Source organism: Calonectris borealis, chromosome 2 (genome assembly GCF_964195595.1).
Source record: "Calonectris borealis chromosome 2, bCalBor7.hap1.2, whole genome shotgun sequence".
In the NCBI taxonomy this organism is placed as follows: domain Eukaryota; kingdom Metazoa; phylum Chordata; class Aves; order Procellariiformes; family Procellariidae; genus Calonectris; species Calonectris borealis.
The window spans coordinates 38797187-38811210 of NC_134313.1; the positions used below are offsets into that span (position 1 = coordinate 38797187).

Genomic DNA, 14024 nt, shown 5'->3' on the forward strand with positions numbered 1-14024 from the left:
TGCCCGTACATAGAAGAACCCTTATTTCTCAGAAGCATGAGAGCACTGGACAAACATTAACTGCAGAAGCTTGTTGCTGAGCTAAGGAATTGCTCCTTGCAACGCAGCACGCAGCAGCTTTCTGGCTGTTTTCCCTGATTAGAAATACAAGGCTTGAAACTCTTGAATCTGTAGAGACTAATTTTATAGCACAAGCTACAATACTGATTTGTTTGAACTAAAAATTCAGTCTGTTTACTCCTCCTAGAAGAGAGTGAGGCCATCACATATAATCTGTTGTGGAAGACTGACAAAATAGATTCCTCCCTGCACTTCATCATTTGGATTCTGCATTCCTACAGAATTTTTCCAATGTTTGAATTAAATTCACTTCTCTTTGGAGTGCGAGAAATACAATTCCTCTAAAAATGCTGACTTTTATATTGCAATTAACTACAGTAAACACTTTGGTGTTGTTCAAATATTCTTATGAAACAGCATACAGAGAATCGATTAGCTCTACTGTGAGAAAAATATAAATTATTTTTCAAAGTATAAATTAATAATGTACCTGTGCTTTTTTTTGCAGTAGACCAAAAGGTTATCAAAAAGAAAAAATATCCTCTCTTGGATATTTCCTGCTGAAATTTTCAGTAGTAGTCCACTTCGCAGCATTTCTGTGCACGTGTCTGTGATGTTGGAGCCCTAAAATCAATTGGAAAGAGATTATTTTTTATTCTGTGAGAACTGAAGGATTCTGCATCAATTAAGGAAAAGTTTCTTATACAAACTTACAACCATAATGATTCTCTGAAAACACCACGAATAAAACTCATGGTAATTTATTACATTGTAATTAAATAAGAATTTATAATGTTTCCTTAATGATGCTAAAATCCAGCTTTATATTCATTTAGTATTGCCATTAACTGGGGGGGAGGGTTTGTGGCTTTTTTGAATGGATGCAGTTTAATCACTAAAGTTTCCAAATTATATTACATTTGTGCACGAGACCTGTCCTGAAAAACCAGGCCAACTTTTTACAATAACTCTTATCCTCAGTAACTTTAGTTGCAAATCAAAAATGTCTGAAAATGGGGCTTTACAAGACATAACCTATGCCAAGATGAACTTGGAAGCTGAAGCAACCTGGAACTTGAACATCATTAAGGGTATATATTTCCACACTAAATTAAGCGGAACACAAAATCAAAATCAAAAAACAGCAAGATTTAAAAGTCAGGCAAAGCTAATAGTGGCACGTACAATAAGACTGTCTAGTATACTTCCTCTTAACATACTCTGAAGACATCAGAATTTTGCTAGGCTTAAAATGTTTGGGATGAAACTTCCCATGTCTCATTTTTGCTTCAAGGCAGATCATTCTTCCATGTGAAAAGAAGGTAGGCATTTTCATGAAGGTTAATGAAGAAGAAACAACTTTAACAAAGGATAACATTTTCCCCAAAATGTTTCTATGAAAAAGTCATGGCATTTCTATGCCTTATAAAGAGAAATTTACCTCTCAGGGAAGCCTGCCTTGAATTCAGAGCTGTATTTTGCTATTCTGAAAATCCATGCTCCTGTGGGACAGAGCTCCTGTCCATATGCTATATGCATCCAGTCATGTGATCCTATTGATAATTATGCGTGCTGGCTGCACTGAGCGTACACCCATGGCTCGAGGAGTTTCCTAACTTGAGGCACTCAACAGTCAGCTTGGAAAATCTGCAAAAGCCAGGACCTTCCTTTCATCTACACATGTTCTGAATGACTTACGCCTGCAATAGCTGTAGTTACTTCCCCTTCTTGATCTAACCACAGTAGCCCAAAGAAACATGCATTCAATTAAGAGCCAAGAAGCAATCATGGGTTCTGCTCTCAGCTTTTCATCTTACCGTTCATCCTTTGTATGTCACAGCACTGAATATTGAGCAATAGCTCAGACGCTGTTCTAAGGAGAACACAGTCTGTTTACAGAGATGATAAGAGAGATTGCACAACCATCACACTGGAACACAATTCAGGTCTCTAAATAAAGCAGCTTCAGTATCAGTATTAACTAACCACTCTTGTTTCCATTTAGGATCAAATGAGCCAAAAATGAATGTCATCTATAGCCACTACACCATACTTCCCTTCCTAAGACAGAAGAAGCACCAGAAGCTGGCATACTAATTTTACAGTTTTGTTTGAAAGCAAACACTGAAACACCTTAAAAGCACACCCAGTAATATAAATTAAGCATAAATTAGGGCTGCACTTAATGTTTGCTGACCACAACTACAGAAAAGCAGGTCATTTCTTTCCATTCTATATCATAGCTTTTGTATATTAAAAAGAGTAACCAGTACCTTATGCTGCTTTTAAAATTTGCTGGAACAGTACTTACTAATAATTTGCATTTTAAAAGGCTGGATATTTTTTAAAGGTTTTTGGTTTGTTTTTACAGAAAACTTCAGCTTTGCTGGAAAACTGTAATTTTTTGCAGGGAAGCCAAATAAATTTCAGCTTCAAAACTGTTTCAGCAGTTTCAGCTTTCTACAAAAGGGTGTATTTTTTCATAGAAAGGGTTTTATGAAAACATTTTGTCTCTTTTTATTGAAAAACTTCATTTTCACTGTAGAAGAATACAACCTTTTCCCAGCAGTCCTAGCAAGATCTGCTACCGTGCCAGCATCACGTCATAAAATACCATACTTTATAGATATTTTAAATGTATATAATTCAGGCTACCTGAATTATCAGGATTTGCCTCATTCATGATTCAAGTTCAATGTTGCAATATGACAGTGAGTATTATCTGTATCACATTACTACCCTTTGCTATTGCTTTCCTCTTCGTTTTCCTCCTTTTCTAATATATACTGCTAGATGATGAAAAAAACATTCTAGAGACATTTTTTTCCCTTGGAGACCTCTCATCCAAATATTGAACAGCGTTAACTTCACTTGTCGGATACCTTTTGACAAGATCACAACCTATGCTGGTGTGGCCGCAGGTCAGCGAATTTTGTTATTGCTGTTTTATTTGCTGAAGTCCAAGGGAATAAGATAACAGGATCAGAAGTCATATCTGGCCGTCCTACATAACACTGCCAGTGCAGAAAAATCCCCCGTCATCCCCTTACCTATGTAACACTGTTAGGGTCAGCCTGTTCCTAGAATTTGGGTGGACATGGAGCAGGAAGGGACAAAAGAGGAAGGGCATATTATGCGAAAGTACTGCTGTCTCTACACCTGGGGTGAACACGCCTCTCCACCGCATCCCTTAGGGATGAAAAACATGCCCAAAGAAGGATAAAGCAGAGAGCACACAAGCACTGCCATATCCACCATGCAATTCAAAGGAGGACTGACAACTATAAGAACGTTTTCATGAAGGATGTAGCCATGCCTTGAACCTCTACGTGGGTTTGCAGCAGGAACACCAAGCTACAGTTGACATCCAGCCCAGCAGGATAATTCATTTATCCAACTCCGAGTTTCCCTTTCACGGGAGAAGGTTCGAGGCTGCAATGACGGATGAGAGGTCCCCCTTGTCCCAGAAGCAGCAGAGGCTATCTACTGCACAGCTAAAACTGAACCATGCTACCTACAAGCAATATTTTTGGAACAAATATTACCAAAACCGTCTAACACAAACATGTTTTCATTAAATGTTGAATTGAAACTACCAGGGAAATCTCAAAAAAGAGCAATCTGAATCTGAAAAGTAATTTGTTTTTTTAAAGTTTTCATGAATACATACATTTATACTCAGAGCTTGCAAGGGAAGATCATATAGTTGCTCAACCTAAATGTAAAATCACTACTACTGTGCTACAATTCATGTTTCCATACATTTAAAGCACCTGCAATTGGAGCTGATGGGGTATTTTCACTGAAACCAGCATTTTTGTAATATGTCAATTTAAAAATGCCATGTACTGCAGAAACAAACTTGTTCTAATCATCTTCTAACAAAACATATAAAGGATTCAATTGGAAAAAAAAAACACAAAGAAAGTTTTTGCTTTCCAAAGCAGGCTTATACTGTGAATCTAGACTCGTTTTTCCTCCATCTTTCCTACTGAGCCTTTGAAGACTCCAAGCACCTAACTGTAGAGCAGTCCTCTCCTGTGGGTTGCACTGGGGCTGAGGACTGTGTGGTTTTCCAGGACAGCTGGTGTGGAAATTAAAAGCCCATAAGATCTCACAGCTTGCAGGCTATTTAGATACAACTGGCTCCTAACAAGCCCGGGCTGCCAGTCAGTCACCTATCAGTCCACTAAGGTCATAGCTCAGGCAAGAGCTCTGAAATGTGGGCTACCATGACCATATCACAAAATACATGCATTTAAAACGCACTGGAAGGAGAGAGACTATATACAAGAAATGTAAAACAATATCCCCCTCATCCTTAAGTCATTAAATACCCATCTTTGACATTAAAAAATGTCCTTCATTACCTCGAGATCAAAAGCAGCATTTGTTGGTTTTATTTGTTACAAAAGCTACTTATCCACATATTCTGGGCAAATTTCAGTCAAACACAGAGGTCTGACCATACTGATTCCACGGCCATCACACTAGCAGTGATAAAGATCAGAAAAAGCAGATATTAACTTACTCTTCAGTACTTGCACATGGGCGTAGGAAACAGAAATAAAATAGGGGAAAGGGCTAAAAATTCTGGAGTTTAAAACAGAAACCTCTATTAAAATACTGCTTGACAATATGGCGGAAGGAAAAGGAACAGAATATCCCATGCTATTGTCACTAAGTTGGCCTGTGACTCAGACTGGGTTGTTCGGTTTCCAGCTTACAACAAATGCAACAATTTTATTTTTTCTTCTCTCACTATAACATCCACGCAAATTTTACTGACAGACTCCTTCAGCTGCTGAGCCATTCTCCAGCTGAGACAGCCACCTACACAAGTTCTGAATTCAGGCCAACAAATTTAACCACTTAGGAAATTAAGTGAGAAAGTCATTATACTCAAAATTTTCTTTCTTGAAACAGATGTTCCATTTTTCCATGAATCTGTATTTTTATCATAATAAACACAAGCTTCATTTTATGACACTTATGTATAGGAATTCAAGTCATGCTTTGATCAGATTCTAAAAATAGTCTTTATTTTTTTCCCTTTCCTTCTAGTTGAGGCCAAGCAATGTGCTAAGCATTTCCTTCTGGAAGGAAATCTCCAACAAGTTTGCCTCTTTATTTTTAGGCAATGCAGAAAACCAGATGTTTATTTAATTAAATCCACTCTCATACATTGCATTCAGAGATTTATTTGTAGTTGTTGTTGGGAGTCATTCAAAATACTGTTAGCTCTTATACATGCTCTGGAATTCTTACCATTTCAAGGACTAACCGTATATTATGTTTGAAAAGGATGCGCATATTAAGATCAGGGCAATTTTGCCAGATTGGGCACCCTGCGGTTACCATATGATGACATCAAACCTGATCAGCTAAACTACAATAAACACCACATAACTCTACTGTAAATATACTATTTTAAGACAATGGCACTATTTCAGCGTTCAAGCACAAGCAAAATCCTAAAATTAAATCTAGGGGGAAGGGGAAAAAAAAAAAAAAGAAATCCAAGGTTGGAAGGAAATGACTATGTTAGGTTCACAGAATACATTCTGAGCGCAGAGAGAGTAAGTCTATGTTTCGCATGGTTCTGTCCATTGTTATTTGTTCTCATTGTTACCTTTGCTCATTAATACATTTCCAACAGCAAATAAATTTACTACGGTATGTCTTACTAAGGATTCAGAAGAAGCTTAATGCAGGAAAGTGGATTCCCTTTTCAGGGTTAGAGGTTTGAGAACAGTCAGTTCTTAACCAACTTACATGACTAATAATGCATTGAGTTAATAATACAGCAACTTTATACTTGAGTGTGTTCATTAAGATGGATTTGACAAGTATCTATAAGACTCAGGCACTGAAAGCAAGTAAAAGAATTTTAATCACTACAGTGCAGTGGAAAACTTGACTGAAAAATTGAAAATAATAGAAGGATAGAATAGAAATAATTAAGTTAGTGATAGGCAATAAGGATCATTTAACAAATTTCCTTGCCATAAAATATTCAGCAACATAAGCACTTAACTTGCTATTGCTTCTATCATGAAGTTATTGCACAAGCATGTCTAATGTATTTTAATATTCACATACACTAATCTTTCCAAGTTATTGCTGATGACAGCAAGTTCAAACTAATTACGAAAAGAAACTTATTTTCAACAAGCCTAAACAACATTGCTTCTTTTGGAAAGTGTTAGGTCAACTAGACCTCCTCTCAATTACAACATTTAGAGGTCTACTTTAACTTAGTCCTTTCTTTTTCAAAATCCTACAAACAATATCATGGCATGAGTACACATTCTCTGTCATTTGTCTTTGATAGCTTTTTTTTTTTTATTTGAGACTGAGGATTACAACTAAATGCAGAAAGATTTGCCTGAATACAGACCAGCAATTATATAGCTTTTGTACTTGCTAAAATTCCTTCTCCTGAAGCACAGTGAATTTTTGTGGAATGTGTTATAGTGACAGTCCTGTACCAAAAGACTAGAGTGCTCTGAACTCTGGCATAAGAGGATTTCTCCGCTCTAAATTATACCTACCCCAATTACAGAAATGGAAGAGGACTTCTTGAAAATGCTGCTACACAGGAAAAGGAAAAATACCTTAAGTGATACATTTCAAATCCCACAATGCACTGAAGAAACATGAAGAATTTTGATTAAAGTAAAATTAGTTGCTTAATCCACATTTAGAACTAATCAAATCTTCCCACACTACTCAATTAACAACAAACCAAAGGTTTGCGTAAGTCCACAGATCAGGAGACTTCACGTGGAACAGACAGGAAATAATTTTGCAGTGTAAAGGGCAGTATTTAGGGGGTTCTTTGTTCAGTGTAATTTTTATGCTCCTTTCAGACAGTGGCTCATTCTGCTGAACCCTTCTGGAAGGCAGGGGGAGACTGAATCCACTGTTGCAGAAGCGGAGCGTATCCTTAGGTAGAGCAAGTTCAAGGAACAGCAGGTGCGGTAACAGCAGGAGATGTAGGGAGGGAACAGAGCTGTGTAGAAACTATTTTTTGTTTCTGTTGTTTTATCTACTACTATGAATATCTACTTAAAAATTGACTCTTCTAGTCAATATTCTAATTTTCAGTTGTCAGGTTTCTTGGGGAACTCTGTCAGCTAAAGTTCAGGCAGGTCTATCTCAAAGCTTTCTCTGATTCAGTGTCCCATCAGTGTCCCTAACCTTTCCTTTTTCTGTAGAAAGGCAGGTCATTTCCCACTGCATAGCTGAAAGATCAGGTCTCAGTCTATCAGACTAACATGCAAAAAATACATTTTCCTTGCTACCTTTTCCAGCCAGCAAGCCTTCCACAGAGCTTAAAGGGATAAAATCTCTTCCTCTAGTTCTTAAGCAGCTCTTTCAGGAAGAGAAGTAGCACATCTGAATAAAGTATTCAAAAAAGCAAAGAACTACTTCCATGTTGAAATTTGTGTCTTAAAAAACCCTGCGTATTATATTCAAAACTAATTTTTTAAAAAAATGTTTATATTACTTGCTTTATATTTCTTTTACTGCGACTTCACTTGTGTGTCCCTCCCATCTCAGTGCAAGGCAGCTCAGACATTTTGATACAAAACACTCAAGGCAATTTAAAGATACACCTATATCTACATCTACCTGTCTGTATAAAATAATTATAGTGCCCAAAATAATACAAAAGGAAGATTTTGGTGCTACAACTACTTGACCTTGTTGTTATCTAGCTGAAAGGATGGCTCTTCTGGTTACTATTGAAAACTCTAACTCAGGAACAGACCTATGCTTTCTTCACAAAACTAAAGCATTAAAGCTCCTCCATTTGCAAACTATAAAAAAAAAAAAAAAACAAGTCTTACACAGGTTCTATGGCACACATGTATGTTAATTTAGGTCAGCCAATAGTATGGGACTACCTACAAGCTGACAAAAACTAATGGATTCTGTGCTTAATCAATAATAAACAATAAAAATTTTTTTCAACCAGACAAAATGCTGTTAGGCAGGCAGCAGTAAAATCAGAGCAGCAGTTAAATTAGGATTTATAGATGCGTATGCGTGCACACATGTTGATGTAAATGATCAATATTCTAAGTAAAACACTAAACATTTGCCCTCTTTCCTGGAAGTATGCTATTTTATACACTGGTGCTCAGTCATGGACAACACTTAATTTACAGAGTAGATCCCAAATAAAAGCTGTGATTTCACAGAACTGAGGAGTTTACAGTACCTCAGGATGACAAAAACAGTGCAATACATGCTTGTTGAAAACTGTTACTCCCTCCTGAATATAGAAAACGACAAATCTTATGACAGTACCTCCCATCCTTCAACATGAGACTGCCATTCTTCCAAAAACTCTAATTTTTCCATTTGTCTCTTGGCCTCATTTATGTTGGAACAGACAGCTTTCATGGCCTGGAGGGCTTCCATTAGGGCCGCATAGTCACTGTGCTTCCTTGGAGTCCGCTTCAGTAACTCCTATTTAAACATTTAAAAAAAAAAGAAAAAAAGAAACCTGTCTTTGATCTCTAAATGTACATTACAGGAGGCTTAAATTGAGTAGGATACAAAATCAAAAAGTAGCCAGACTTCTCTTTTACTAGATGCAAAAGTTATAAACCCTCCAACATTGTGTCCTAGTAGGACACTAAAACTTAGAGCAATACATTACTAACAATAAAAATAATCACTACTTAGGAAGAAGTTTGCATTTCAGCTACTTTCTCCCCCGAACAATGTTTCTTCATGTTGAGCTTCATTTTTTGAGGTTTTTTGTTGTTGTTGTTGTTTATATTCCACAGGATGGAACTGTTCAATAGCAAGGATAACAATTCTGCTTAAAAATGTTAGTTTACTGACATCAAAATTAACACCTGCCTTTCCTGCAACTCAGGGCAAAAACCATGCTCCTTTAGCTCCACAGTATTGTTTAACCTAGTGCAATACACCAGAGCACTGAACAATAGCTTAGGTGACTCACTGATTTCAGATAGTTACTAGTAATGGCAGCCATACTAAAAAACAAAAGTGGAGTTGCCAGTATTCCTTTGAGGTTTCCCATCTCAAACTACCAACTACCCATTTACAGCTGGACTGACTCTGGACAGCCTTCAGTGCATACTCTGACTGAGGCGTGGGTACATTCCTCCTGGAGCCCTAACCCTCCTGCCACCACACCCTGTATTTAAATTTAAGACAAATATATTAATTTCAATGTATCCCTGAAGTAATTCATTAGTCATTTTCCCTTGTTTTGTCTGTAGATCCTTCATTCAAAAAATAGAAGACAAAAATAATTTCAAAATAGGCCAAGGGAACTGTAAAACCACAGATATCTGGGATGACTCAAACCTCATTGCAATTATTATATTCTTTAATTTGCTTTAAAAACCTTTATTTTAACATGTTTGCTTTTAGGTTTTTATGTGAGTGCAATGACATGCATATGCCTCATAACTGGCAATGTTTCAGATCTACACTCACGCATGCATTGTGAAAAATACTGTCCAATAATCAGGTTTCAAGTAGCTTCTAGAGCAGAATCTGCCCTGGCTTTTCTCTCACAGTTTGAAACAATAAACAATATTAAACCTTACTTTGTAAGCATGAATTCATTTTAAATATTTACGTTCCTGATGATTGTATTATTTTATTTCCTAACATGCGAAGAATTTCAATAACTCAGAGGTTTGAATATCTAATGTTTATAAGCACATTTAACATTTTTCATTAAGTTTTAAGTTGTAACGGTAAGATAAAAATAAACATATAAATGTGCATAGAACCACCCACAGCATCTTACTGTTACTCTACAGTTTTTCTTACAAATCATTTTCATAAATATTTTTCATTTACAGCTTGGTGATGCTAAATTAGAATCATCAAAGCATGTCACTAACAAACTGCTATCCCTAGCACTTTAAGCAAGGACGTGGTCAAAACCAGATGAAATCAGTCTCATTAAACTCCCTTAATTGGCTCACTTCCATTCAACAATGGAGAGGCAACCTTACGACTAGATGCAGAAGGGAGCTAATCATCCTGACCCAGCCAAACTCCTCAGTCCTTTTAATACTGATGTCAGAAGACTTGCCACTGGCTTTAATGAGAGCAAGTCTGGGTCCAGTATCTAATAAAGAGATTATTCACTGTGTAGAGAGATTGTTCCTGCAGTTTGGAAATATGCTTAGCAACCAGCTTTCTATAGAAGTATAAAGTCCTAGATAAAAATCTTGTAAGTACCTTCAAAAGAAGGGGATACTTGCATATTCTCTGTATCGGCGTTACTAGATATCCCTCCAACGGTACATCTGTGTTCTTGCGTCCTCCAAGGAGCATGCAATTCTAGAGTGTGAACAGTTTCAGAAATGATTAAAAAATCCCAAGAAAATTATCAGAAATAAAGACAAGGGCATATGCACACAGCAATATTGGCTAAGCTATACATAAATTATGTAGGTATATGTTAAATATGTGATGAGAGAGGTTTGCAAGAGTGTCAAAAGAACAGGCTTGAACACATGCACAGGCAGGTACACTGACTACCATACATGACAAGGAAGCTGCAACGGTGTTACGCAGGCATCTCCCCTAGGTATCCTCTTTATCCAGTCTGATTAAGAGTGGCCTTTTTTTAAAGTTTAAAAATATAATACAGTAAATAAAATACTAAAAATATGCTTTCACACTTCAACAAACAAAACCAAAATTAATTCAGGGTGACCACTACAGGTGCTGTTTGTTCCAAAAGGTGTGGACATGACAGTAAGTAGCATCAAAGACGCTTTGAAAAGTTTGAATATGGCCATCCTCATACACACACACAAAAAAGTCTTCTGTTTACGTGCTTCTATATTTAAATGCAATGTGCAATGAATAAAATTTCCTTAGTCATGGGCTAAAGAATATGTGAGATTTGACAAGACATCCAACTATGGAAGCAGAGAATACATGAGATATTGGGTGAAAGCATCCATGAAAAAGCAGCTGAGAGAGAAAGAAAAAAGAATAAGGGCTATTTGAGATAACACAGTATGCAAGGGACATCACAGCAAATATTTGAAATTGCTGGAATTAAAGTCTAAGTACATAAAGACCTAAAGTAATGATGGAAATTATTTAATGGAGAGATCAGAAGGAACTGTGATGCAATGGTATGAGATAATCTACAGCTTCAAAGAGCAAGATGTCTAAACTGAGAACACTAAACAAAAGTAGTTTAACACAGCCAGATGGTACGTTGACGCAGGCCACAAATCTGGATGCAGACACATTGTTGATGGAACAGAGGCTACACAACTGGGTGGCCGTTCCGCTCAGCACATAACTCACAACGCACATACCCCATAACCAAGTGCTGCCAGGGGGATCTCTACACCTACCCTTAAGTCTCTGCTTTGTACTTATGGTTAAGCAGCTTCTGTCTTATCCTAAAGGATCCTTTATCCTAAAGGATCTCACTTAACCTGCCAATGAAAAAGCTTTACTGATAAAGGCCGAGCAAGATAATGGCAATGCAGACTATAGGTTTATATAATGACTGTCTCTATACTTAAAGGCTCAAAAGTTTGGTTTCAGCTCCCAGTTATTTGTAGATAATCACATCTCTAATGACCTGAACTGTTCTGTCTGGCTAGGCGGCTTCAATCGTACTTCCAAATCAAACAGTCAGACCTCCTGTTCTCTAGGTTAGACTGCTGCCACTTATTCTACAGACAGGTCCTGAATCTATGAGGAAGCCCTGTGCATGTGCCCAGGAGTACATGACACTGACACATCATGAACTGCCACAACTCCACACTTGGCTTCCTTTCTCACAAAAAAAACTCTTTGCAATCTTTCACTGGAATATTTTGCTTTTTGTCTCTGTAGCCAGCATTCACCCCTTCTTCTTGAGTCCAGCCATGCTGGTCCCAATACAAGAACCATGTGTGTGCAGCTCCTCAAGTCTGGGGCAAGGTGAGGGATACTGTGTCAACCGCTGAGGAAAAAGAGGACAACTTTAAAGCTGTTTTTAACTATGAATGGAACACTGCTCAAAAGAGACTCTTAGCAAAAAGGCAGATGGAGCTTCATGTCACCCAGTACCCGCTACAATAAGGAAATTCCCATACTGCTCATTAACTTGGCTGTAATTAAATGCAGCTAGGAAGGGAGTGAGACCCAGAATCTTTCGAAAATTTAGTGAGCTGCAACAGAACAATTTCACCAAGAACTCCGTCAACAGCAGTAGTGAAAGCCTACTGCATGCTAAAAATAATTAATAAAATTAAATAAAACTTGTGACACTGCCAGCATTGGCATCATCTTTTTTTTTAACCATATCTGTGATGCTTTGCTGATAGTGTCATTTGCTCTCCAGTCCTAAAATGCAATAATCAGATCTGATCACTCTGAAATTTGATATCATATCTGAGGGCACCTTCTCAGGCATTTAAGCTCCAATATAGTAGGCCCCACATTTCAAAGCTGACCTTGTTATCACAGGACACCATGAAGGAAAACACAAAAATCATTCCATACTGAATCCTTCTTTTAACAACTAACGTCAACTATTAGGAAACTCAGTATTTTCATGGAAACTGGTTTCGCTGTGGGAAAATCATGAGGACTATCATACTTAACATTTTAAAACCCCTCCTTATTTGTCTTGTAAAGTGAAAGATTAATTGTGTAGCTGTTTCTTTTGACCCCAGATTAAGTCAGCATCTAAGGATGGCTACTCCACGATCCATAACAAAACATTTTTCTGTCTGGCACAGCCATGGCTACAGTACCAGAACGTGGACTTTCTCTTCAGAAGTTCTGACGAGTCCTTCAGCTTCCTCTCTCTAATTTCTTTCCCTACCCCTCCTCGTATATCTTATCCTATTCTTTTTTCTTCGTACAGGCACGGCCAGATTTACACTATTGTCTCTTGGCCAGCAAGTTCAAGGCACACTCCCTAATGCTGTATTACGCACGGATCCAAGTACAGCAGTGAAAATATGATGTACACAACCCCATCCTCTGGAAACATCACCTGCAGCTGAAACTGCCTGCTAACCACTTGCAGGTCTACTTGTAGTTGTTACATGGTGGAGGTGACAGTGCTAACAATTCACTGCCCATTCAAAAAATATTAAGTTAGAACACCAGTTCAAAGTTTATTTACCAAAAGAAACGTCCGCACTGTTCTTATTTTGTTAAGGTCAAGCAGAACTTTCTGTGCCTTCTCGTGGTTACTGCAGTATTCATCATAGATACGGAATTTCTCTTTCTGCAGAAACAAAGAAATACATTGTTCTTCACTTGCCATTTTGTTTTTTTTTTTTTAATTAATAAAACATGGAATGAACACTTTTCAAAGCTGAATAGCTAATATAGTCTTCATTTTGGAAGGTCAGCTCTTCCTCCTACGTTTATTATTTGAGGTCCAGCCTCAAATTAGAATTATGGACAGTCTGGAAGCATCACTTGGGAATTTCAATCATAGAATACCAGGTTGGAAGGGACCTCAAGGATCATCTGGTCCAACCTTTCTTGGCAAAAGCACGGTCTAGACAAGATGGCCCAGCACCCTGTCCAGCCCAATCTTAAAAGTGTCCAATGTTGGGGAATCCACCACTTCCCTGGGGAGATTATTCCAATGGTTGATTGTTCTCATCGTGAAAAATTTTCCTCTTGTGTCCAATCAGAATCTCCCCAGGAGTAACCTGTACCCATTACCCCTCGTCTTTTCCACGTGACTCCTTGTAAAAAGGGTGTCTCCATCTTCTTTGTAGCCACCCTTTAAATACTGGAACATGGTGATAAGGTCTCTCCTAAGCCTTGTTTCCTCCAGGCTGAACGAAACCAGTTCTCTCAGCCTTCCCTCATATGGCAGGCTTCCCAGCCCTTTGATCATCTTTGTGGCCCTTCTCTGGATCCTCTCCAGCCTGTGCACATCTTTTTCGTATAGCGGGGACCAAAACTGAACACAG

General features: G+C 37.8%; 1 protein-coding gene across 1 annotated transcript in view; it reads right to left on the reverse strand.

The window, feature by feature from the left end:
* PREX2 (phosphatidylinositol-3,4,5-trisphosphate dependent Rac exchange factor 2) overlaps positions 1–14024 on the reverse strand; it is a 194134-nt gene that overhangs the window by 127224 nt on the left and 52886 nt on the right. The window contains exons 4-7 of the mRNA XM_075141682.1: positions 13217–13321; positions 10306–10407; positions 8380–8541; positions 551–684 (exon numbers count right to left, since the gene is read on the reverse strand). Coding sequence (XP_074997783.1) covers positions 551–684; positions 8380–8541; positions 10306–10407; positions 13217–13321 — 503 coding nt within the window. The remainder of the gene's footprint in view (positions 1–550; positions 685–8379; positions 8542–10305; positions 10408–13216; positions 13322–14024) is intronic.